The following is a 26,416-nucleotide window of genomic DNA, read 5'->3' as shown; positions in this document are numbered from 1 at the left end:
AGGGCGGTGGCGGCCGGACCCGGTGCGGGCTGGGCCCAGCCCCGGTGCCGAGCGCGGTGCGGCGGGGCCGGCCGGGCCGAGCCGGGCCGAGCGGCCATTTCCCGCCGCCCCGTGCGGCTCCGCGGCGCCCGGAGCCCCGCGCCGGCCCCGCCCCGCCCCGCGCTCCGCCCGCGCCCCGCCCCGCCCCGCCCGGCGCCGCCGCCGCCGCCGAAGGTTTCCGAGCGGGGGTCGCGCTGCTCCGGCGGCGTTTCCGGAGATTGCCGAGGGGCTCCGGCCCCTCCCCAGCCGCTGCCGAGCCCGTGACCGAGGCGCTCCGGTGGGTCGGAGCCCGGCGCGCCCGCTGCTGCTCCGGTCGCGGCGCGGGGCTCGCCGCCGTCCTCCTCCTCCTCCTGCTGCTCCCGCTCCTCCGGCAGCGCCGGGCGCCGCGGTGACAGAGCGGGGCGATCGGGGCGGGGGGCGGCCGGGGCTCCGGCGGCGCGGATGGCGGAGGGCGGCCAGCCCCCGCAGCAGCAGCAGCCACAGCCGCAGCTCCTGGCCGGTGGCGGCGCGGGGTCCGCCCGCGGCGTGAAGCGGGAGCCGGAGCTGGAGCAGCCCATGCCCGGCGGGGACGGCGCGGAGGGCGGCCACAGCAAGCGGCTGCGGACGGAGGCGGAGGCCGACGGCGGCGGCATGCAGGTAGCGGGCAGGGCCGGGCCGTCCCCGGTTCTCCCTCCCGGGGCTCAGCCGGGCCGGGCCGCGTTGATTTCGGTTTGCGGGATTCGGCGCGTTGCGCTCGGGCGTGCGGCCCTTTCCCCGCGGGCAGCCAGGCGAGCGCGGCTCTCCCGGGCCGAGCCCGGCGGCTCCCGGGGAGCAGCCCAGCACGTGGGGCGGCGGCGCGGGGCCCTGGGGGAGCCGCCGCCGGGTCCGCGCCCCGGGCACCGCCGGGCACTGGGGGAGGCCGCGGGGTCGGGGTCGGGTGCGGGGCGCCGGCAGCGCTCCGGGCCTGGCGGGGTTTACGCGCGGCGCTTGGGGCTTGCACAGCACCGGGAGAAATCCCAGGTGCTGCTTGGGAAGGGGGAAGCGGAGCAGTGGGGCGTCTTCTAGGGTGGTTCAGAGTCCCACGTTTCTGTCGTCTCCTGCCAGCGCGGTTTGATCGTCCCCAAAACATCGCTTGTTTCAGGTGCGTTGGCCTTTGTGTTTGTGGGGTGATGCTGCCAAGGTGTTTCTGCCTCCCTTTGTCTGGGTGTTGTGGAGGGTTGTTTTATTACGGCAGTTGCACTGGCCTTTTCTACTTCTCTCTCTCGTGATGAGAATATCAGAGCTCTTTGGAAGCAGCGTGATTTATTCATCTGAGCTTGTTTCTCTTCTCACCTTTTCTGGGGTTGGTAAGCGCTCCTGGCTTTCCAAAGGGAGCATCCTATTCTTTCCACGGTGCTTCTCATGAAGATGCTAAGTGCTGGCCAACACTCTTCCCTTTTTATTTCCCAGGCTGTCCCCAGTTTTTACGCTCAAGAATTACTTATTTTTTAAACAGCTTGTGGCAGGAACGTTTTGTTTGTGTTCTGTCTGATGTTCAGCCTTTCATGGTGGTCTCTCCACCCCACAGCATCAGTCTTTCCCAAGTGTGACAGTGTGGCCTGAGCGCTTGCTGGAGCTTTGTACCCAAGCGCTGCTGCTGCTTGTGCTCTCCCAAGGGCCAGTGCCCATCGTGCAGTGCTCCTTTATCCTTTGAAGTAGTGTGTTCTCCCACACGAAGGTGTCAGGTATGACTCAGGCAATGTGTACAATTGCAAGGAGAAAGATGCTCAGCATCGCAGTGTTTGTACGGTGTGTCTTGCTAGGAGTTATGAATGAGTGCACAAGCATGGTGACGTGAAATTCTTCCAGCTCCTCAGAGTTCAACTGAGGCAGAGATCCTGTGTACTTAGAGAAGATGCACAGTTTACCCTGCATATAGTGGTTTAACTGGCTGTTTTTGATATAAACCTGGGTAAATCAACTGAAAATTGCCCAAGAAGGGACTTGGGCTGGTTTAGCAAAAGTCTGGTGTTTCTTGTTTTGTTTTGTTTTTAATTGCAAATTAGTACAATTTCTCTCCAGATAAAAGACTCCCTCCTATATGTACATTGACAAGTGTCTTGTCTGTTCAATGAATGGTAAGATTGCAGTGTTCAGCCATGGAGCTACAACAGTGTGTGTGTGAAGCAGTTTGTGTAGTGCTGGTGGTCATGATAGTAGGGATTGGTTGTCAAATTAATTAGCAGAAAGCTGGGGTTTATTTCTGTACCAAAGAGTGGGAAACAGTGGAGAAATTAGGTGAGGGGCAACTAGTAGAGCCCAATTTTTAAGTGTGTCTGTAGTCAGTGTAGCTGTTCTTCAGATTAAGATACTCATATTGTACTTAATTGGCATTCTTAATTTAAATCTTTCCATATGTATGTATATGGAAAATTTTTTCAATCCTTTTATTATAAAAGATGAAAATAAACATATATATGTATGTGCAAATACATACCATCATTTGGAACTAGGTGATCTTTAAGGTCCTTTCTAACCAAACTGTTCTATAATTCTGTGTCCAGAAGTTTCCCTTGACTTTTTTTAGTTTTAAAAAGTGTAGTTTATATATTTGGAGAATCTTCTCGTGTTTGCAAGCAAGAAGTACCAAATTAGAAGCCAAACTTACCAATAATATCAGAGGTAGGAAAAATATCGTCTTTAATGTTTGGGAAATTCGGTATCTTTCTCCTTAAAAGACAAAACACAAGATTGCCCTTCATAAGGATTTCTGTTCAGATAATGCCTTCTTTTGAAGTACCTTATTTTAGAATAACAGCTTCTTTTTAGAAAAATCTCTATGTTTAACTGTATGTAATGCTTGCAAGAGGAATAAAGAGCCTATTCTTTGATGTTTTTTTTCCTCCCTCTCCTATGTACTAGAGGCTCTCTGAAAGCTGGAAATCAGACCAGCAACCGTTGTACCTTGTTTTTCCTGGAGATCCTGTCAATTTTCTACTTCCTGTTCCAGAGCCACGGGTTGTTGCTGTGTGAACTTGGTGACCTCGTGTCTCTGGGTTGATAGCAAGGAATCACGGAATGCTGCTATGCCCCCCACCATTTCTTCTTTGAATAACCTGTACCTACCGATGGCTCAGGATATAAACACAGTGTGTAATGCTGAAATAAATCATTTAGCTGTACAAATTACTAGTGTAGCTGTAAAACTAATAGATTTTTGGGGGTCTATTAGCATGAAATATCAAAACTAGGCTATAGGGAGATAAGACAGTAGCTAGTTATTAATACCTTGGGACTGGGGGTACCTGAAGGCTTCGAATAGCCCTTAGATTTACTGTTCTTCTTGTTTTCTGCTTTCTTAGGCCAGCATGCTCAGACAGCTTATGCAGTTAGGGTTTCATTATCTAATCCATCTTTGATCAGGCTGGATAAATGGTGTTTGGCCAGTGCTGATCTTGTTAGGAGGGTGGTGTAAAGCTGCTTGAGTTGGGATTGGGACAAATCGGATCATGGCTGCTATCTGCTTCTGGGACATATTTCAGCTAATCGTGGCGTGGGAGGAAAAGGTCTACCAGGAACTGCTGGGTTTTAGCTCTCTCTGTGCCATAAACGGCAAAAGTCAAATGCGACCGGCCAGGAATGTCACCTGGAAGTATTTGGACAGGTTTGTAAGCTTTGGCCCCAAAGGTACTGCTGATTTAACTGTATAAATACTAGCAAGGAACTGCCTCATGCTCTGTTTGCTGACTTGGATGATTGAATCATTTGGATCAGCTTGCTGATCTGGGTAAAAATAATGCCTAACACAGGGGAGAAGACAAAAAAAGAAAGTTATATTAGCCTAAGTCACTTGTGAAACTGCACTGAAATGCAGTTGTTGATGCAGCTGTATTTGCTTCTTGTTAGAAAATACTGACTGCTGCACAGATAGAAGAGAAAGTACCCTTGCAACAATCTCTCTCCTCCTCTGCTCCTTGTGTGATGAAAGATGAGAAGTGTTGTGGCTAGCTGGGAAGTGTCCCTTTCTCTTTCAAACTGCAGACAAGGGTGTTTTTCCAGGGTGCTGTTTTTGTCTTCTCCTTCTAGGTGCTAGAGGTGTACAGACAGTTTACTGCTGGAAAAGTTACTAAACTATCATCCTCTTGTTTTGCATGGGGTTGAATGAGTTAATCAGCTCCTCTTTTGCTCCTCAAGCTGAATTTTGATTTAACTTTTTTATGGGGTCTAGGCTGGTTAGTAAATTAAAATCATACTTTGTGGTAATACATGGGTGGAATTAGATGCAAAGTGTGAACAGAGGTGATCTGTTCCTCTTTCATGGATGACTTGTGTGCTCAGTGTCCCTGAGTATTTGGAGAATTACCTTTCTTGCAGCCATGAGCGTGGCCAGCTGGTCAGGACGGACAGTTAATGCAGCTGTGGTCTGTGCCTTGCCCAGTCCACATAAACCTTTAGTGGCAGCAATGAGTGGTGACTTTGTGTTGTCATTCAGCCATGTCAGCACAGGGTTCATAAAGATGACTAGTGGTGTTGAGATCAGTCCCCTGTGACTAAAAGATGATGTAATAGATGATAAGTCTTTGCTCCACAGGAAAGTCTGTGGTTTCTCATCCTATCGTGAGCCAGAAGATGGTCTGTGACACCCTCTACCAGCCTGACTTCTTTCCAGCACAGTGACTGGAGACCTTGAACCTGCAGGGTGCCACAGAAAGGGGACAGTGGGGACATGGCTGGTGCTTCATGACAGCCAGTGTCCTTGTCCAAGCTGTGGCCTGTTTGTGGTGCTCCAGAGGATGGCAAGAAATCAGTCTGCTGATAATTTCTAGATAGATTTGGGTCTACAAGTAAGAGGGCCGACTGGGATTGTAATCAAGACGGGGGCAGTGAATAACAGCTTTTGTGCTGTGAGGGACCCTTTGGAAGTCTGTATTTTTATATCTTACAGAAGAGAACATCTAGTTCCAGTAAATTGTGGAAAAGCTGTGTAATCAGGTTAGCTTTTTCCTCCCTCTTATTTTTCATGGCATGGCTGTCTTTGTAAAGAGATGCAGAGCAGTGCAGGGGATACATGATATTATAGTGCAAGGAATGAAGTTCCAATCTTTCGACCCCTGCCTTGGATCCAGGATGAGGTTTCCTGGGATGCTGTTTCGACAGAGAGTTGCTGATGTGATGAGATGTAATGAATCACCTCTAAGTTTGTTGTTGTTTCTCCGTTAGCTGTTGCCCTTTGTTTTTTTTTAAATATTTGAATGTTATGAGTTAGACTTTACACAGTCTGGGAACACTTAGAAAATCTCCAGTTCAAAGAAAACCTTTGGCAAACAGACTGAAAGTTAGGATTTTAGAGTTGTTAAGGGTGCTTTAATGTTGGCTCTTTTCTTGCCATATTCAGGAAAATAGAAAGTCCAAGTGAAGTATTCTGCTTGCTTTAGTACTCCTCCCAGCTCTCTCAGTATTTCTCTGTAGATTCCAGAGGTTTGTGTTCAGAGGTGATGGCCACGTTTGTGAGGTTGGAAGCCAAACAGAGATCTGGCTCCACTGGAGATGGTTTCCTTCTGCATATGTGTACCAGCTGTAGATATAAGCTTTTTATTTTTCCTTTCAGAATTCCTGTTTAGAAACACAAGCATTCTGGTATTTTGCAGGAGGCCTGCTCTCTCCCTTGCATGTTGGAAAGGTTGCCCACCCAGCTGAGTTTGGAGCAGCTTGCAGGCACATCCTGTGCAATACCCTCTGTTTCTCCCAGTGATGCAGCAAGCAGGGCCCCTGCCTTGCCCTTCTGCACTGGGGGTTTGCACTTCTGTGTTCAAGGCAGTCTCAAAGATGTGCTGGTCACTGAAGGTTTGGCAGCTGTGTCCCTGTGCTGCCTTCGTGCTTTACTGTGACTGCCCTTTCAGCCCCTGCTGCTGAGGCTGGTGGCAGCAGCAGTGCCAGAACACAGGAGATGCAAAGGAGGCAGCAGTAAAATAAAATGAAATGAATCAGCTGCTTCGTTTGCACTAGAGGTAGGGAAGCCAAACCGAAGTTGAGATGGATCTGAATGGGATTCTGTGTGTGGTCTGTGGCCCCCTGGAAACTGCTGCTGAAGGACATACCCTTGTTAGCTTGGAAAAATAAAGCCTGTTGTTAGCAGTGTTTGGTTGGCTGCACAGAAACCTCTGCCCTTCTGGAAAATGCAGGAATCACATTAGTTGAAGATGTTTTAAAACCTGTCACTCTGTGCTGCTGACTTGCCTTGTGGCACTCAGCAAACCTTAGTTTTTGTATGAAGTGAAGGAGAAGGGCAGATGTTTTTGTTGTCTGGACATCTCTTATTTAATTTGCCCGTCTCTGATATTACTTGACCTTCTGTCTGTGTGTTTGCTGTTGAAATGCAGTGGCTGAGGGATCAGAGGAACATCCAGAAGAGAAGTGAGAGAAGCAATTAGAGGTAACGAGTTCCAGTTCATTGGAGCATTCTGTTGATCTACATTTTACAGTGGTATTGAGTGGACACCCGAGTGTAGCTGTCATGAGATAATCCCAATGTTTAGGGATTAGAGCTGCTTGACTGCGTTTTGGGCCTTGACTCCCTTTGCTCTCCAGTAAATTTAATTTTGCCAGCAATCTTTTGCAAATTCAGTTTGAAAGATATGTATACATTTCCCCCAGCATGCTTCCTCCTCCCTCTGCTTCACTTTCTTGCATGCATCTCATTTTTTCCAGGCTGAGTTAGAGATATTTGTAGGAGCCAAGTCCAGCGATGGCAGGGACTGGATGAAAGAGTCCTCACCAGTCCTGGAGCATGCCACCCTCCTGACCCTGCAGTGTTCCCTGTCAGGGCTCTGCCAAGCTCTCCTGCTGAGCTGTGTCTGGCTACCTCCTGCAGAAAAGCTTTGCTGAGAAAGACCATGTAGTTTTCTAGATTTCTAACCTTTATTCTGCGTTCTCGAAGATTTCCAGGATGTTTGTGAGCTGTTCCAGTCTCTCTCTCATTTGGCTTGTCATACATACATACATACAGCATCTATCTAAACCACCCCTGTCAGCTCTCTTGCTGGACCAAAGAAATGGGACTCCAACTCCTTAGCAGTGATATGAGGTATTTAAGTGGCCACAAAGAAAGGAAGGTTCCCTTGTTTAATGAGCAGCATCAGCTGAACTGGAGCTGGATCCAGCATCAGCTTGGGCAGAGCAGGAAACTTTGGCAGTTTCTGTCAGCTCACTTGGGGCGACGTTGGTGTTCAGTCAGCTATACCATTGTGCCAGCTTCTAACCTTTGGAGTGTGGGCAGAGGTTGCTTGTGGTTCACACTGATTAGAAAAGAGGTAATGAGATCTTCTACTTGGATAGGACAGTGGGATTCAGGCTGGCATGTTTTTGAAGTGGCTGTGTGTTACTGGGGCTGTTGCTTATGTTTGCCTTTGTCTAGGAGAGTTTGTGGTGCAGAAAGATTGGATGATTGCTTCAGAGAGCATGGAATAGAAGCACTTGTTGCTGTTCTTGCATGAATTTATGGGGTTTTATCTGCTCATAATTGCCTCAGCAATAATGCAGGTATTAGCATAGAGATCAAGAAGAAGCTGCACCAGTTAAGGGGCAAAAAACCCTCATAATGTCAGCACTTTTTCCCTCTGACTGTGCATAGCTAAATTTCTTTAAATAGAGAGGCTAAAGAATCAACATTATGTGGCTTTTCTGTGTGTCACAAATACCAAAATATGCTCCCCAGAGGCCTCTGAGGCCTTGGGATCTGGATCCAGCTCAGATTTCTTCAAGGGACTGGGGCATTGTGCACTTTAAATTGAGGCTTTCTGCACAGCTTTCCCACTGCTATTTCTGTAGGAGATTCTTGCAGACATTTGGAGTGGTGATCACTGTTAGGGTGATGCCCAGGAAGAAAATCCCACCAAGGCATCACTAAAAAGCCTTGATTTAGTGCTGTGTGGGCTGAAGGGAGGCTCTAGCTGGGATCCTGGTGCTATAAATTGCTGCTTGTGGTTGCCGTTCTCCTGCCCGGATAGGGGTGGGAAAGGTCGCCTTTCCTCCAGCCTGCTCACTGACCTCAGGCAGGGAGGTGGGGGAAGGCCACGCTCTGCCCAGCTGCAGGGCTGGGCACCTTCTTCCTGGGTCCCTGGATGGAGTAGCCAAGCCTGTCTGTCCAAGCAGCTCCTGTGAGAGATCGTGCTCCAGAGCCATCTCTGTCTGACTCTTTGATTTTATTCTGTTCTGTGTCTTTGCTTCCCTTTTGTGGGAAGAAGAAATGAGGAGAAGTGTAAGCAATGGCTTCTTCGTTGCCCTTTGTACTCTGCTGTCCTGGAAAGCGGGTCCATCAGAGGGCTCTTTCCTACCCTTATTTCATGTTAAAAGCCCTGTGCAGCTTTGGAGCAAAGCTGAACCAGGATGGAGTAGGTCTTGGAGGTGCTTCTCCTTGCCTGTAGGCACTAGTTCTTGAAGCTCAGCTTTGGAGTCACCTGGGGTTGTTTCCTGGGATTTAAGACCCCTCACTGAGTGGTGCTGCTTCTGCTGCCATGAGTAGGACCAGCCACCCAGCCTGGGGAGCTCCAAAAGGTTCATTCAGGGAAGGAAGCCTAGGCTGTGATGTTGCTGCAGCACATGGGGCATACCAAGGGAAGTGGGGGCCGGCAGCATGGTATGGGCAGATGTCCTGGGGCCGGTGGCATGTGTGAGGGTGGGAGACAGGTGTTTATGTTACAGTGGCCTCGGGAATTATTTGAATCATGGGGGAAACTGAGGCAATAAAGTGTATGCAGCACTGCTGCTGATTTGCAGCAGCAGATTTGAATGTCTCTTGGACAGCCTGCAGGAGAATCCAGCTGGCTTCTAAAGCACCTGCCCATCCTGTAATTTGTTTTGTCCAAAGCAGAAGTTGAAGTGTGTGGAAATGCAGAATGCTCTGAGTGCTCTAGTTCTAGGAAGAGGTGTGCAGCTCTGCAGTGGTGCTGGAGTTAGGTTTGTCCTGGGTGGTCTGGAACTCCAGGTGCTGTCTCCTCCTTGCAGAGGATTGAGGAGACAGAGAAGTGAACCTGGGTGAACCTGTGTACGGCAGGCTGCAGCTGGGGAGACTTTAATTCCTGGTGCATCTGCACTAAAGGGGCTGGGACTCATAGCCAGTAACTGCCCAGCAGGAGGATGTGACAAGAAGACATCAAGTGAGGTCATAATTCTGTGGTCATAGCTTTTACATTTTTGGAGATGATTTCATCTCTGCAAGTGCAGCTAACGGATGGTGCTGAGGCGCTATTAAACTTAATGGAACCAGTTAAAATGGGTGTAAGGTCAGGTTTTGGACTATGCAATATTTCATTTCTTCTCTTTCATCTCATGTATGACACCAAACTGAAATATTGCAGATAACCTAAACCTTGTACTGAGTACAGACCTATTAATTTTTAATGGTCTCTTCTACAGTACTCACCACAATAGTGTGGGTGCTTCACAGGTACTAATGATTTTATTTTTTAGTTTCCTGAGAGTAGAAAAGGCATACTGTGTCTTATTGTGGAAGTGGGGGATTGAAGTACCTGGTAGCAAGGCTACATTTGCAAAAAAAAAAAAAAAAAGATTAACATTTACAATCTAATTTATTTTTGTCTTTTTGATTGTAGCTGGGGTTTTTTTTTATTGAGGTCAGGTTTTGGTGATGTTTTAATCCTTGATCTACAGCTCTCTGCAGCTTCCACTATATATATATATATATATATATATATATATATATATGATGCCTCCTGCTTCCATAGACTGATCCTTGAGGGTGTCATGTTGGGCAAATGTACAATGATGTTGTCTTTATCTTAAAACCCAGCAAAATAGCTTGAATTAAGGAGATTGGTCAGCAACACGGTGAAATTTTACTTGGAAGATAAGGTTTGAAATTGAACTAACTTTTAAAGTAGAACGGATGCTGCTTGTCTTAAACTACTAAACCACCTAACTTTTGGTTTCTGCAGCTGTTTATACTGCTCAGAACACAGCACTTTTTAGGCTTGAATGTAGTAGGAATTAGGAAAAAGTAGCACATAATCCTGATTTATTGTAACATCCCTGCACATGAGGAAACACTGGAAGTTGCATGGATAGTTGCTATTTTTTAATCTGCAGCCGTTGACTTTTGTAGTTGCTATTTTAGGAGAGAATGTAGCTACACTGCCTTTTGAGTTAAAAAGCATGTTTTGGTCTGTTAAGAGGCAAAGAGCTGCTATGTGGACAGCAAAGGCAGGAACTGGCTTCTGACCCTGTCCCTGTGCTGGCTCCCAGTGGGGTCTGGCAGCTCTCCCCCTTTCCTTGGAGCACAGGTCTCAGTGTGGTTGCTTGTGGGGTCAGCAGGGAGGACAGAGGCATGTTTGCTGAGGAGACTTCATGACACATTGGGGCTGCAGAGGAATCCTGCCACTTGGGATACAGGTGTCTCAGGTGAAAAATACCTGGTTGATCATGGACTTGCTATTTGCTTTTTGTTTGCTGAATAATGAGTCCTTCATGGGTCCCATCACTGCCTGCTTTTTATTGCTTCTTCGTGGGTATTCAGTTCTCCTTACCCAAGTAAAGGTATTGTGTTATAGGGCTGGGGTTTTTCAGAGGACCCCAGACGACAAGCCTAGTTTTGGCTGGATGCCTGATCTTACTGCTAGGATTGTCAGACTACAACATTGGAAGTAGTATAAAGCTGTAGGGGAGGAATAAACACCCCATCCCACTGCTTTTTGGAAAGAGGATATAAAGACTGACCTGGTAATGCCTTCTTTGTGCCTCTCCATGTGTTGTGGGAATTCCCATTGCCTTGAAGTGAGGGGAGAAGATGAAGCTGGTGTCCTCTCCAAACCTGGCATCTGCTAGTGTCACCAGCTGGATCTAGCAGGTTTTTCCCAATCTGACCTTTATACCTTACCACTTCTTGGAAAAGTGACTTCCTGGGCTGGGTAGATTTCCCTAAGAGGCATGGCAGGTGCCTCATGTTGTGAGAGCTGAGCCGAGATGTCACAGTCACAGACAGAGGAGGCAAGGCCATTGCTGTCGAGGGTGGGATGGACTCAGCAGGAGGTGATGGTGGCATTTGGGAACAGTGCTGTCTGTGTGATGGTTGGACATCAACCATGGGCCAGAGAATACTTCAGAGAAGAGGAGCAGAATGTAAAAGGAAATGGACCAACTGTGGATTTTGATTGTCAGATAGAGAGGGTTACAGTGGAACTTCACTCTGTAGTGTTTCCATCTGTTGTGGTTTAATCTTAGCTGGCAACTAAGCCTCACACAGCTGCTCACTCCTTCCTGCTGGGATGGGGAGAGAATCAGAAGACTGAAAGTAAATAAACTTGTGGGTTGAGATAAGGGCAGTTTAACAGGTAGAGCAAAAGCCACGTATGCAAGGAATTCCTTTGTCACCACTTCCCATGAGCAGGGGGCTTCAGCCATCCCCAGGGAAAGCAGGGCTTCATCATTTGTGATGTTGATTTGGGAAGACAGACTTCACTCTGAATGTCTCCCCTTTCTCTTTCTTCCCTCAGCTTTATGTGCTGACCATGATGCCATGTGGCATGGAATATCCCTTGGGTCAGTTGGGGTCAGCTGTCCTGGCTGTGTCTTGTGCAATTTCTTGTGCACCCCCAGCCTCCTCCTCACTGGTGGGGTGAAGCAGAAAGGCCTTGACTCTGTGTAAGCACTGCTCAGCAGTAACTAAAACATCCCTGAATTATCAACACTGTTTCCAGCACAAATCCAAAACACAGCCCCATAACAGCTACTGTGAAGAAAATTAACTCTATCCAAGCCCAAACCAGCATACAATCTGTCCATCCCTTCTCTCAGTGCCCACTTGTGCACCATCAGTGCTGTTGTGATGGATGTGGTGAATGAGGCTAAGACTGATATTTGAGTATATATTGTCTGACCACCTGGTACCTGTCTATATACATACATATATGTCTCTTTGTGGCTTTGCCAGGAAATTGAAATTATGTTCATGGTTAGGTCTGGTTTTTGTGTTTGTCTCTGTCCCCTAATTAGATCCTTCCAGGACAGGCTTGCTGCATTTCACCGTCTTGCCTGATGTCTTCTGTCTTTCAACAGGAATATCATATGGTCAGGGCCAAATGCTACAGTTTCAGAAAAAGTTTTATCTGTTGATAAATCACAAATTAACACCACTAAGAATTCTTCATGCTTTGTGTTCTGTCTTGAAACCTCTCTGTCTATAGGTCCAATAACATATCTGAGTGTATCTCTCTCTTTCAGCCAGACCAATGTATAAGTTCTCTGGGGGGTGCTTCTTTCCCATGGGGAAGGTGTTGACTTGAGTAGATGGAAGTAGAGTGGATGCTATGAGACTTCTTGTGTGTATGTTTTCCTCCTGTTATTTATTGCTTTAAGGGTTAAGTAAGAATTCTTTCTTTGCTGGTCAGTGGGTTCATGTTTTCATCTTGGGCAGTATCAAGTATTTGTGACTGCTTGGCATGCCAGGAGTAGCATGAGTTGGGTTTGCTTCAACCATGACCCCTTTAAGGACTAGGAATTCTTTGATGAGTGATTACACTTAACTCTGGACTCTTAGTTGATGGATGTGATGGAGCATATCCATGTTCTTTGGGAAGGTTTCCTTAAATAGGCATGACCTTTCTAGTGAAAACAGGAAAATAGTTTTTGCTCCCCCCCCCCAATGGGGTATGTATTTCATTTTTGGACCTCATGATTACTGCAGACATTTACCATAGGAGTAGCTCATAGGGGCAGAGTAGTTTGGCCGCTCCATTGTTCCAGCATTTGTTCCATCCTTTCTGTAGCAGCCACTATTTTTGACCTCTGGTGACCTGGTTCTCCTTTTTTATCTTTTCTGGCATCCAAAACTCTGAGGCATCAGAGAAAGACTAGCCAGTCTGCATGTTTTAATTTGTAGATGGAGAGTGGATAGTGATTCAGTAGATCTGGATCATCCTATGTTCTTGTTTCTGTTGGATTTCAGTAGATGTGTGGAATCTGTGGGCAGAATGGAGAGAATTGGCCCTGTTACCTCAGAATGAGGAACCCTCTGGCTGTGACTTGAATGTGATGACAGTCTGCCTGAAGTTGTGCCTGTCCCTGACCATGCTTGGGAAGTGTAGCAGGAGGTGGGTGTGTTTGACTCTCCTGTGCACTGAAACCTTCCAAGATGCCTGGTGTCTGCTAGTCACTGTGGCTGACAAGGTATCAGCAAGCTCTTTTATGAGGTTTGTGATTAAATAAACATAAAATCTCTGTGCTTGGGCTCTCATGTCTGTTGTAAGGTATTCTGTGAAGCTGGTTCTCTTGGATTTGGTGCTTGATAAAGAGATGATGCATGTAGTCTGGAAAAGGTGCACTACAGTGGGCAAACTGACCAGACCTGCTGGCACAGTAGTATCAAGTGCTTTGTTTGGCTTGTGTAGTTTAACTAATCCTCAGGTAAATACAAATTTTATGTACACTCTCCTAAGCAATTTCTTATACTGTGTCACCAGTTTCTTGATGTCCGAAATGTTGGAAGTTTGCAATTAAAGATTCTGAGGTCTGTAGATCTGTCTGCTTGGTTCTGGGATTGACAATTTTTACTTTTGTTTTTAGGACAGGATTTTAAAGACCGTCCCTAAATCTCTGAATCCCTTGTACTGGAGTAAACATGTGGCATTGTTGTTCTTCCATGGGTGAATTCCTACCATTGTAAGGCTTTCTCTACCTCTGACTTCCTGGGCAGGATTTTTGATAATGAATACAGTGACATTAAGTAGGGGAGAGCTTCTTAATAGGTCACTTCCCAACTTTACTTTGCAGGTAAATATTTTTGTCTTGTATGGATTTTCCTGGGGTGCAGAGTCTGTTGGATGGTTAGCTTTGCTCTCTGAACAATGTGCTTATACACAGATGGTTATTGCATTGTGGAGGCAACTATCTTCATGAAGTTGCTTGAAAAAAATTACTGTTGCATTTGTACAGGCTGCATTTGAACAGGTGTACTGTGAAAATAAGATTGCAGTGGGAAGGGAGCATGGGATGTGGTTATCAGTGCTCTCCCAAAGGCTGCTCTGTCCCACTGGAGCCAGGGCAGGTAGTCCTGCCCTTCCCTGGAGACTCAAGGGGTACTGTCACATCTGTTAAATTAGCCCTGGATTGGAGCTGCTGAAAGTGTATCTAGTCAAATGCTAATTCAGAATTTGACTGACATTTCACACACACATTTGTGTGTGAAACTAATTGGCAGGTTAGAAAAAGCAGTGTTGCCTGTAGGAAACTTTCTTCTTACCTGCAAGAGCTTAAACAGTAAAAATGTAAAATATCCAGTATGAAAATTTCTTCTTCCTTGCATGGTTAGCAGTGATAACCAAAAGCAAATTTTTCAATTCTGTGTTCAGAGCCCTCTGATAGTATTGTCATGGGTTGTGCTTCTGTTTACAGATTTCCCATGTAGTTGAATTAAATTAACAAGACCAGTCAATTCATTGCTGCTGTATTCAAACCCCTGGGCAGCAATGAGACTGGCAGGGATGGAGCATCATTTTCATGTGCTGCTTGGAAAGGGAGGATGTACAGCGAAATGAGGTAGTGTTTCTGCTTGGGGGAGGGGTTTACAGTCATGGCTCAGGTGGCAGATGAAGAGAACTGTAGGTTCCCAGAAGTCTTTTTTTGTCCACTGCTTCCCATGCGGCTCAGTCACTAGGTAGCAGGAGGTTTTTTCTGTCCTGTATGGGCTAGCCAAAGACTAGTGTATCCACAGAGTTTATTCAAGGCAGATAGCATTACAGGAATCAAAACAGAACTCTTGGTTCCTGTTCATTGATTTAATCCTTTGTTTTTAGCAGTTAAATGTCCCTGTATTCTTTAGCCTAGCCTCAGTTATTCTGGATTTGAGCCCCTCTTAAATCCTAATTGCATAGTATTCATGTTAGGAAGAAAGGTGGTGTGAGGTGATGCACAGAGAAATGAAACAAGTCCCAGGTCAGCTGCAGAGGAGCAGAAATCTCAGAGCACTGGGTTCAGTGGCCATCTTTCCTCCCCTTGTTTGAACTAGGTGGCCTCCTTTATTGCTGCCCCCTCCATCTAAAGGGTGGTCCTTGGGGGCTGTTTGGAACACATGGTGAGCTGCACGCTGCTCTTGCCTTACTCTGCATCAGCTTGCTGTATTAGCAAAAGGTAGTTTGCAGTGTTTTACAGCATCTTTCCCTAGCACCAAAATTCAAAATTCAAATTAATTACATATATGAGTCTGCATGCAGCTGTTGGATGTTTCATATTTTCTTTAGGCTTGTGTAAAACATATGATATGGTGGAAAAGGTGCTGCAGATTTACTTTTTTTTTTCCCTCTCCTATGAGTCTGCATAGCTTGTGAGACTGGAATGATACAATATGCTTCGTTTTGCAGCTAATTTGGAATTCTGGGCTTCAGTGTATCATGTTTGCTCCTCTCGTCTGTTTCCTCCAAGTCTTTTGTGTGGAGTTTACAGATACTGGTGCAGTTTGCATAGCAGAAATTGTCCCTTTGTAGCAGCTGGTGAGTGGATGATGGACAGCTGATTAAACTAAACCTTCAAAAGGCTTTTGAAAAAACCCCAGTAATACTAAATTTATGATTTGCAAATGTTGTGTCAGTACTACTGGGTTAGACAGCTTTAGACCACCTGGTGTAAGTTGGTCTGACTGGTAATACCCCTTTACTCTGGGCCACCAATCCTTGTGTTTGTGGGGTATTTACAGTGGGCACAGCCTCTTTGTTGGGGTGCATGGTGTGAAATCATACCTCGAGGCTAAGCTGGGAGTAAATAGGTTCTGAAAGAAGTGATCCTTTCTTTCTGTGCTCCATTTGGCTTGGAGCTTCTTTTTCTTGATCTCATAGAAAATAAGTCATGCCGAAGAGAATAATTTATCTCTAAATCCAGCTGCCTCCACCATGGTGGATGTGTTCCTCTGCTGTCCTTTTGAGAGGCAAGCTGGTGTCCAGTGCTGGCTGTGTCCATCTCAGCAGTGCTGACAGCAGCAGTGTGCGGGGTGATGTGGCACAACATACCCACAGTGCAGCTGCCTGTCACTTCTGTCACCTGGTAGTATCTGTAGCTCCTCAAGGAGAGCCTTTGCACATTTAACACCACCATACCACTGCCCACCCCTCTCACATCCACTTTGCTTTAGAAGTGAGTGGACATCCATTCCTCCTGCAGAAGAGGGGGGTAACTGTTTGCTCATCCACTGTTTCTCTGATCCAAGCGTGTTTTCAGCTCTGCCTTTGTATTTGGTGGCAGGTCCTCCTTCCCCCTGGCGCGTGTCTGCAACGTGCTCATGTGCCGGCACGCGCGTGCTGCCCTTGAAAACAGACCAAACTTATTAAAATCATTGCTGGTTGCCATGGCAGCTGTTGTCGCTGTGGGCTAATAGGAAAGGCAATTACTGCTGCATGCTGGGGAGTGTACGGGGAGGCTCTGGGCAGGGGGGTACAGGCGGCTGCACGCTGCTGAGTTCTGTGACTGATAGCTTGGATGTCACAGTGAGCAAGCAGCAGAGGAGAGAAAGGCAGGAGATGCCCTGTAATGAGGTTTGGCCAGAATTCCACCTCCTGGGCAGGCTCATTGAGAGATTCCCACCCTTCCTTTGATTGTCAGGGGGTTGAGTTTCACGTTTTCAGCTGGGCAGAGCGCAGTGCTGCTCAGTGACTCTCAGCTGGCCCAGGAAGTGAAACGGAGCTGGAAAACTTTGTGTGTTGAAGATACTCATCTAGTCCCTTTCCTGCTGTTTCCTCTCTGTGAATATTCCTCTTCAATACTTTGCTGTTTCCTGTAGGTTGAATGTCATGATATAAAATAGCTCCGATTTTCTTGGAGTGAGTAGGATCACTTAAGAAAAGTGCTTCTTATAATGAATTTAAAGCTACAGGAAAATTGCATCCTTAATCTTTATTCTCTGCATTTGGGTAGCATGTGTCCAAGCAATGCCAGCACTGTTTGTGCCAAATGCAAACATGAAAAGAACTGGGATTGTTTTATAGTGCAGAGCTTGTAGAAAATCAGTAAATTCCATGAAAGATTTGAGTTGGGGAAGTAGGTGAGAGCTGTAAATCTTGGGGATATAAAAAACTGCTTTGGCTGTGTTTGACAGAGCACTGTACTCCCATATTAAAACCCTCTGTCCCCTCCAATTTGTTCTGCTTTCCCTTTTCCTTGTGCTAAGTAATGGCCTGAGACCTTGCTGCACAGGAGCTCTTCCAAGAGGCTCTCTCTGTACATTAAGACGTACATCATAGAAGTTTCTTCTGGCTTACAAAATCCATGATGGTGTCAGTGAAGCTAAAACGATGGCTGTCACCCCCTTCAATAGGGAGGCAGGTCCCTGGAGGCATGGGGGAGACAAAGTGAGAAGAATAAAACAATCCTTTTGGAGCAGGCAGAATTGGGATCTTGTCTGATTTCTCTCTTTCTGCTGCTCTCCCAGCAGCTGTTTCCAGAGGCCCTGTGGATCATGCCCGTTGGGGGATAGCGCTGGTGACTCACCCGGCTGGGATGGTTTCCGCAGCAGCGTGAGAGCCTGGCTTCCCAGGGAGCCGTGGCACCAGGAAGGGGAAGGTTTCTGGTGCATTTGATCCTTCAATGAAGATTATGCTGTATCTGTTTAATTAGAGACTGCTGCTTTCTTCACTAGTGTACTAAATATAAATGGAGGAGCTGGTCTAATATACTTGAAGTTGCAAATGTCAGGAGTCAATAGCTTTATTTTCCTCTTGCCAAATCTGATTTGGTTTTAAGTACTGCTGCTAAATCTAATGATGCAGTAATTCCTGTTTGTTAAAAGGAATGAGGGATTTAGGCTGAGAGAGACTTCATGCTCTCCCATCCTGCCTCTGTTTTACAAAGGAAGAGCTACTGGTTTGCAGGTGTTTGTACAGTAAGATCTGAAGGTCAAAAGGCTCAATCTAAATACACTGTGTACTGAGTTTGTATTCAGCTAATATACCGTTCTTAAGGTTTTCTCTCTGCAGTTTTTGGTGCAGATTTGTACATTCCAAGCATTACCTTTGTGAAAGTCAGCAGAGTGCCAAAATTTTTTAAAAATACAAAAAATGCAATAAAGATAAAGAGGTTGCTTCTGGAGCCCAGGCTTCATGTTCTGTCTGGGATTCTTTCTTTGCTGAACTACAGTCGAAGTCCTGGCAGGCCCCAGGGAGATCTGTAATGGGACGGACATCTGTGCTTAAGATGCCTTGCCCTGTTGGTTGGCTGTGCAGGGAAAGGAGTAAGTATCGAATGAGATATTTTTTCCCCCGCTCTGGGCTCCTACTGAGCACAGTGGACCCAATCTACCTCCATCTGCTTAGCCTTGTGCAGTGCCATTGCAGACACTGTTTGCTTGTGCGTGTCTGTGAGCTGTAGCGCGATGCCTGGGAAGTGCAGCTCACTGGGAAGTGCAGCTGGTGCTGCTGCCTGGCCGCTGTGTGCAGTGTGCGATCCCGAATTGGTTGGGAAGCCCTTGAGAGCGGAAACGATGGGGAGAGCTCCTCATGGTGAAGACTGATTCAGTGCTGCTAGCACAGCGGGGAGGCTCCGCATCTTGCCCTCGGCTGCAGTGACTGCTGCTTGTTCATGCCCTGGCCGATCTGGAATGATTTTGTCCTGGCCAGTAGGATAATGTGGGCTACCTTGTCTTGGGGCAAAACTGGCTGCTGGGCTGGAGCAGGAGGGAGCATGCTCATTGTGTGCTGGAGTCATTTTTGCCATGTTGCAGCATGTGCTGCAAGATGCATGATTGAAAAATGAGAGCACCTAGAACTTTGGCCTGACTTGCCAGGTCTGTTCTGGCCTCAAGACTCAAGGTCTGGCAGAACAGTTTCAGCATTAGATGTCTCTTGATGGAATGAATGGGGAGGAAAGAAATCCAGGGATACTTTTTGCCCTTTTTGAAGTTTTCCCATTCTAATGGTGGCAAAAAGAGGTTGTGTTACTGGAGTGTGTTGAATTGTAATCATTGTCTGTTCTCGGTCTGCATAGGGTAGGATGAAAACTGTCCCCACTGTTTCTGTGTGTTCCAGGTCATTGTTAGACTTGGCCTGACATAGACTGACCAGCACAGAGGATTGTTTGCAAAAGCTGTTTACTCTGCTGTAGAATGCAGTATTATAAGCCTATTGCTTTGAAGGTTAACATTTTTCATATCCCCAACACTTGTATATTGTCTTGCCTTATCCCTCTTTTCCCTCCCTGCAGCTTTTTCTGTTTCTGATAGACTAGTCTAACACAAACATTTCCAGGGACAGAGCAATGGCTGCAAGAGAATAGCCTTCAACCTCTTCTGCTTTAAGCTTTGGGAGCAGGGCTGATGGAGAGCACATGACGCTGCCGGTGGCTTTTCCTTCCCGGCGGGACACAGGGAGCTGTGTGTGCGAGGGGAACAAGCCGTGCAGTGTAGTGTGCCGGCGCTCCGCTCCCGCTGGTGGCGAGGGCAGGCCGGGCTGCTGCCAGCGTGGCGCGGCTCTCCGGGCCGGGCCGGGCCGGGCCGGCGGCTCTGCCGGGGCTCGCCCAGCCGGGTGGCCCCGGGCGGGAGTGCGCGGAGCGGCTCCAGGCGCTGCGAGCGGGCTTCATCTTTCCTCGGCACGGTGTGAGCGAGCGGGGCGCCTGAATTATTCACTCCTCCTCGGCCTGCTGTTCCTATTGAATTCCCGCACCGAGGCACCCTGCCAGCGCCCGCTGATGAATTCATTGCTGCGCCTGCCCCAGGGGCGCCCTGTGTGTTCGGGCGGGAGGGGCGGGGGCGGCCGCCTGCGCCGGGCTGGCCCTGCGGCCGTGTGGCTGCGCTCGGGGAGCCCGGCTTGCCCTGCAGCCTTCCATCCGCGGCGTAGGTGGGCGCCGGCCCCCGCGCTGCTCCAAGGGTTGTTGGCAGGTCTGCGTGTGTTTTTGTCTGTCTCTGCCTTGTAGCCGTGCTGAAGCCTGCCTGGGCTCCCCATCCTCATCGTCTTGTCCCAGCTCTCCACGTGCGGTATCTGGTGTTGTGTCCTATCTGTATTTCATCTTGGTGGAGTGGATTTCTGTGCCAACTACATCCTGATGTTTCACACACCATTTGAGATTCTCCTTACTTCTGTATCCTGAGCTTTCAGGGGTGATTGTGCTAGAAAAAAAATCACGTTTCACAATTTCTGAGAGGAAATTTAAAAAAATTGTTCTAATAGAAACCATTTCCCTTTTGTCTATGATGTTACTCTTAGTAGTCTGAATAATTTATTTTGCTAAACATTTAAAAGATCTCTGCTGTTCACATTATCACAACTCATAAAAGCTGTTGAAGACACATTTTTATACTTTTGGAAGAAGGTTATCACTTCTCTTAAAAAGAACTTCTGGATGTATGTTTGGTACCATCTTCATTGTGTAGATCCTCTGCTTTGTTCCTCTGTATTTTCTTTTATAAGCAATTACAGCAGGTGGCTGGTCTTTGGGGAAGCTTCCTTTGACCCCAGTGCTCTCTGGTCCCAGTTGACAGGGGCGGATGGAGTTTCAGGTCCTCCTCCTGGCTGCACAGAGGAGTGTTTTTTCACCTCTAATTGGATCATGTAAATCGGCTCTTTCTTTGTCTGGTCGTCTTTGTCCAGAATCTCCTTCTGGATTTTGACCAATAAATCAGCCTTGACAATGGATTGACTTTTCCTTTAGTAATTACACTGATATTTGAAAACTGGTGTAATTGATTAGTGAAATAGGTGTAATAATCAGAATTATTAATAATAATCAGAACCAATAATATGCCTCAAAACCTGATGTCTGTAGTAGAGGCAATATGTAGGTGATGGAGTACAAAGTAACAAGGGCTTTTTTTTTTTTTTTTTAAATCCTGCACTGTTACCGCCCTCTGGGACTAGTATTTGATAAAGTGCTAAGGGGTCCCCAGGGTCTGACAGATGCTAGAGAAAACAGAACTCCCTTCCAGAGAGAAACCCAGTCCTTTCACGCCTGTGCAAATGCTGGATGGTGGAGTGGTGCACCTTTCTCCTGGGCCTTGGAAAGCTTTTCTTGTTGGATGTTGTCCTCCCAGCCAAAGGCAGAGTGTTTGAGAGTCACTGGCCACAGTTTGCAGTGTGTGGTTTTGTTGGGCAATAAGGAGGATTGATGTGCTGTCCTTTGTATCCCCACTTTGGCACTTATGCCTGGGGCAATGCAGTGTGCTGTTACCTCTGAAGTGGTGGCTACAGTATTGCTTGCTGTGGCTTCTCTGCAGCACAGAGCAGAGTAAGCCAGTGGAGAAGGAGGAGCAAGACAAACCCCAGGAAAGCCTAAATCACAAACTGCATGAGTATCGACTGGCTATTGAATCAAAAAGGCCAGAAGGAAGGGAACAAAGGATAAAGTCATCTGTTTTGTCCTTTGTACAGACAGGAATGGAGGAGAGGTATACTATTCCCTGTCTATAGAGGAGAGGGAAATGTCTGAAGCAAGCTTCCTCCTATTGCTTTTTAAGTTGGATGAGTGGGAGACATGGAGTTGTGAAGGTGTGAAGCCTTCATGCAGCAACCGGGAGAAAGTTTAGGACTGCGCTTCCTGATTAGCACACAGGGCTTGCAGATGTGTTTTTGCTGTGGCAAAAGCATCCAGCCCCTCCAGAAGAAAATACAAAGGGTTGCAGACTGGGACTCATAAATGGTGAGGCCTGCAGGTAGTGAGTTGGGAAGCTGAGCCTGGTTGAAATGCGTGGCTTCCAGGATGCAGGAGAGCTGGAATTGCCTGTCCTCAAAATATGGCCCTCTATGCTTTTATGTTCTCTTTGTGGAGTAGAGATTCTAAGTTTTGGAGTTTCTCATTCGTAGCCATTTTGGCTTCAGTAATGGCAGCAGGAGAAACAGAAAACTTTTTCTTCCTTCCTTCTTCTTTCTTCCCCCAGGAGATTTTTGACTGTTTTCTGAAGGGAGCAGATTTTGGTCTTTTTCTCTCATCTTCCTGATCTGATTGAAGAGCAGTGGGGGACAGAATTCAATCTGTGATTTGCATGTGTTCAATCCTTCTGTCCCAAATCTGTACAGTGTCCTTCTGTGCGGCAGATAACAGCTTTCTCATGCAGCACTTAAATCTATGTGAAATTACAGTAGCCTTCTTTTTTTTTTTTTCTCCTCCTTCTTTCTTTGCTTCTTCTTCAAAGCTGCAGCTAATCCTCCAGGCACCAGTGCTATCTTTCAACAGACTCTGACAGATGCAATGCTGACTTCACATGGGATGAGATTTGGGAGATGCATTTTTTCACCCAGGAGGATTACAAGCTTCATCTTGATACAAACATTTTTACACTACAGTGGGTAGTGTTGGTGCCTCAGGACTTTGTTTTTGGCACTAGAAAGATGCACTGCAAATTCAGGAATGCTCCTAGACCTTCCTTTCTGTGTCAGTTTTAGAGCTACAAAATCTCCATTGATGTTGGTAGTTGCCTAGAAAGTTTAGGGGTCTGTTATGTTTCAGTTTAGGTCAGGTTCATATATAACTATGTATAATATAGGTGTAAAAATATAAGTTGTATATATACACAACCTTATCTTCTGTGGTCATCATTTAGGTGCTTTCCTGTAATGCATTAAGCAGTGTGACTGCTATATGAGATTAGTTTTGTTCTTTCCTATCCCTGCGAAGGAAAGCAATATATGCTCTTTTAAGATTAGTTTTTGAAGTTTTTTTTTCATATTCTTCTTGTGAAAGAAAAGGTATGCATACTTTTAGTATGCCTGCTATGAAGTCTTCTACATGCCTCATCCTACCTTTGACATTCTCCCCCTAATCAGTGTTCTGCAGTTGGTCTTGTCAAATCTGTGACATCTGTTTGTAGCAGTGGTGGATGGGCCTGTAGCTAAGAGCAGTGCTTTTATGATGGGAAAACCTAGGGAAAAAGGTATTAGCATCTATTTTTGTAGGTCTTCTCCAATTACTGATCTGAAAAATAGCTACCAAGTGTAGATAGATTTAATTGATGAAAATGCCTTTTCCCTCCTGGATTCTCACAGCTCTGGACATAGTTAACGGACCAGGCATGACAGCTTGGTTTTGAGTACTCATTGCTACTATCCTTAGAACATCACTTTGCTCATGAAAACTCAAATAAGCAGCTGCAGTCTCTAGTAAAGCAGCAGCAGACTTGCATTGCTCCATGCTTCTGAGGGACAAAGGAACAAAGTATGAGCCAACATCACCTGTGTCTGATTAGGCCATACACTACTGGATATGTTCTGGCATGAGGAAGGGAGGCCATGAAATGTGATGATATCATGACTTTCTTCGGTTGCTTCAGATGATTGCTTGATGTTTCTGATGATCGGTTCTTCAAGGGAGTAAAAATTTGGAATCCTAAAGCATTGTTTTAGATACTGTGTAAAGTGTCCTGAAATGCATGGAGATCAAGGACTGGTAGTTTCTAAGGAGGAGTCTTGTCAGCCAAGTTCTCATTGCTGCAGTTGGTTTAAGCTGGTGGGAAACTATGCTTTCATTGAAAGAGAAGCCTTGCCTTCTCCCTGGCTCCAACCATGTGGTCATGCACCCTCCCATGTACAGGTGTCAGGGATTACGTGGCCTGTAGCGACCACCTTTGTTCCTGAATCTAATCCTTCTCCTTTTTGAGGGATTACTTTCCAGGAGGATCAGCAAGCTGATCTGACTTGCAGTTTTCTTCTGTGATCCCTACTGTGCATGCAAGGGGTGAAGTAGGGGTGCACACTTGGGAACCAGAGAGGAAAAGAACCAGAGTGATTTACTTTGTTGGTACAGTGATTTTTGAGGTTGGCTTAATCTGGCTCTAAACCCATACTCTTAAAAGTTTTGTATCACTGTCTAGCTCAAGGGAGTTTGAGGTTTAATCCCTTTATACTTGGGCTGAGCAATGTGCAGAAGGAAGGCTCAAGTAGAACTGAATTTGTAGGACTGCAACTGTCTAGAGCTTTGACTAAAAATGTTGGCTATATTTTCAAAGGAACCTTGAGAAATAAAACAAAAAACCCCAAATGGTGCTTTGGCAGGATTTTAAGATTTGACTGGCCCTCTTCTCTGCTGTTTGCCACAGTGCCTTAGGTCTGCTCCCGCTCGGAGGTTTGCTACACTGCCAGTTTCTCTGTACCTAATTTGAGATGTTTGTGTGTTCGGTGGGAGGGTGGCTCCCTTTTTGTTTCCTTCATCTGAATGCCCTGCATAGGAAGATACACGACGCTGTAATTTCAGGAGCCCAATGCTTTTAGATCTCTTTTGTTCTGCATTTCATCTGTAGACTCAGGCAGGGAAATGTTACTTCTTAATGCAAAGAAGTCTCCAGGGATTGCACACAGGAGAGAGGTTTTTAGACTAAATTGTGAAGGAAACAAGCTTTAGGTGAATGTGCTGTGACAATCCCTGCCCACACATGCACACTTACAAACCAAGCAGTAATTTCAATTCCATTTTAAAGTTGGCAGAATTGTAATGCTATCACCTTCCTAAAAGCTCTGTGAAAAATGGTGGTGGGGTGGGAGAGATGCAGAGAAGTGCGCCACGGAAGGCAGGGCGGTCAGGACTTGTGGGTTCTGCACTCGGTGTGGAGCAGCTGGGCGATCGTCCGGCCACGCCTGGAGGGACCGTGGCAGGGGACATGGTGAGGGGGCTGTGGTTATGGCTGCAGGGGGCTGGAATGGGAATGGCTGCAGGGGGCATAGGGTACAAATCAGCGAGGAACTAGTTTGGGTTAGTTCCACTGCCTTGTTCATTCCATTGTCTTGCAGGCAGGGAAGGGAGGGGGCTTTGATGCTTTTGTATGGTGCTGGCAGGAATGTGTATTCTGGGGGTTTTGAGACCTCCTGGAGGGGGGTGTGGGTCTTTTCCCAGTGGCTTCAGACTATCCATAAAGACAAAAGAGTGGAACTGAGGCTCTGTGAGGAGTTTGTATGCTGTTCCTGAGGACTTCCTGGGCTTTAACTAGACCTAAAGCTCTTAAAAAGAGACAAATGCATTGGAGGCATGTAGGATGCTGCGGGGAAGAACTGTGTCTGTCTCCTGCCTGCTTGACAGACCCAGATCTCGCAGTCTCCAAGGTTCCTGGGGTGCAGCACCCTGGGGCTTTATTACTGCAGTCACCACAAAGCTCTCTGGCACCTTTCTTGACCTTTCTCAGGCCCAATTTCTTAGTATGAGCTTGTGCTGTTTAATTACGATCTTATTTTTGTTGTTGATGGCTGTATTTACACACAGCATGTATAAGAATATCCAATACCTGAGACTACTGAAAGTCTCTCACTTAATTTTTCCATTAATACATAAAGTTCTTGTCCCTTCTGGGCAGAATGGGAAGCAGCAGCAGCTATTCCCTTATAAGCGGGGCTAGCATTCCCATCTGGACCAAACTGAAGAATTCAGACCACTCTGGTTAATTTTGCTCTCCATGGTAGCATGACCTTTCTTAGAAAAGTCTTTGGAGAGGCTTGCCTTGCTTCCCTGCAATGAAATGGAAACAGTAGCTTACTACAAATACCTGGTTTGATCCCCATATCAGGTGGATGGTGTTTTGTTTTGTATCTTTCTCTCTTTCTTTCTATCTTTTCTCTCTCCCAATTTTTTGTTCCTTTTTCTTGAAATTTTGAAACAAAGCCTGTACTTAAATCTATTCCAGAGAGGATGTGTTCCTCCTCTGTGAGAGAAGGAGATCCTTTGATAAGTGTTCCTTTTCTCCTTCTTTTAACAGTGTTCTTGCTGTGACCATTGCTTGCATGGGAATGCTTTATCCCTCCTGCATAAGTTATTTGCCTAGCTTGGGATATCAGCTGTAGCCTGCCATCCTGTGCAGTTTGTCTAGGCTGGGCATTTTTGGTAGCTTAGGCAGGATTTTGCTTTTTTCATATGCTTTGTAGTAGGGAGCTGTGACTGCAGCTGCCATGCAGGTAACTCAGTGTAATCATGTTTAGCAGGAGCTTTGCATGAGCAGTGAGGAGGTTTGTATAACACAAGTGGATTCCAAAGAGTCCCTGGTTAATGGCTTAGAAAACCTGTTATTTTAAGACTTTCTTTTTTATTATTTTTATAAATTGCACTCTGGTTACAGAGAGCTTTGGCATGTGACCACATCGCATTCCATCTGTCCCTGGCCCATAAGAAGGTGGCAGTCAGCTATAGGGTGCATGTAAAAAGAAAGGCAAAGGTGTGTTTTCTGTAGTGGAATAGTGTTGTGTTATAGCAGGAATCACTCCTTACTTTTCATATGGAATTGCTTAATTGGGATGTTGAAAGGTTAGCTTTGATTTTGTTTTGATACTTCTCTACATTTTTGTAGGCAAATGTGTAACACTCTGGTGTCTAATTAGAAGGAAATCCCTGAAAAATACTGATGTGTGTGGGAGAGATGAATAAAGGTAAAGCAAAGAGGGAAGGGTAAAAGCAGGCTTTATTTCTTTGTGGAGATAGGAACCCTTGCAAGGGGAGTAACCCTCTAATAAACTGTTACATGAGGATT

The 26,416-nt window shown here is 46.5% G+C and overlaps 1 protein-coding gene across 6 annotated transcripts in view; it reads left to right on the top strand.

The window, feature by feature from the left end:
• The first annotated feature begins 480 nt into the window (after window positions 1–480).
• RBFOX2 (RNA binding fox-1 homolog 2) overlaps window positions 481–26,416 on the top strand; it is a 170,266-nt gene continuing 144,330 nt past the window's right edge. For all 6 annotated transcript variants that reach the window (XM_058023107.1, XM_058023106.1, XM_058023104.1 and 3 more), the window contains exon 1: window positions 481–675. In XM_058023107.1, the coding sequence (XP_057879090.1) occupies window positions 481–675 (195 nt within the window). The remainder of the gene's footprint in view (window positions 676–26,416) is intronic.

The sequence above is a fragment of the Melospiza georgiana genome, chromosome 4 (genome assembly GCF_028018845.1).
Source record: "Melospiza georgiana isolate bMelGeo1 chromosome 4, bMelGeo1.pri, whole genome shotgun sequence".
Classification (NCBI taxonomy): domain Eukaryota; kingdom Metazoa; phylum Chordata; class Aves; order Passeriformes; family Passerellidae; genus Melospiza; species Melospiza georgiana.
The sequence above is the reverse complement of the archived record's forward strand: the minus strand, read 5'-3'. Positions and strand labels throughout refer to the sequence as shown.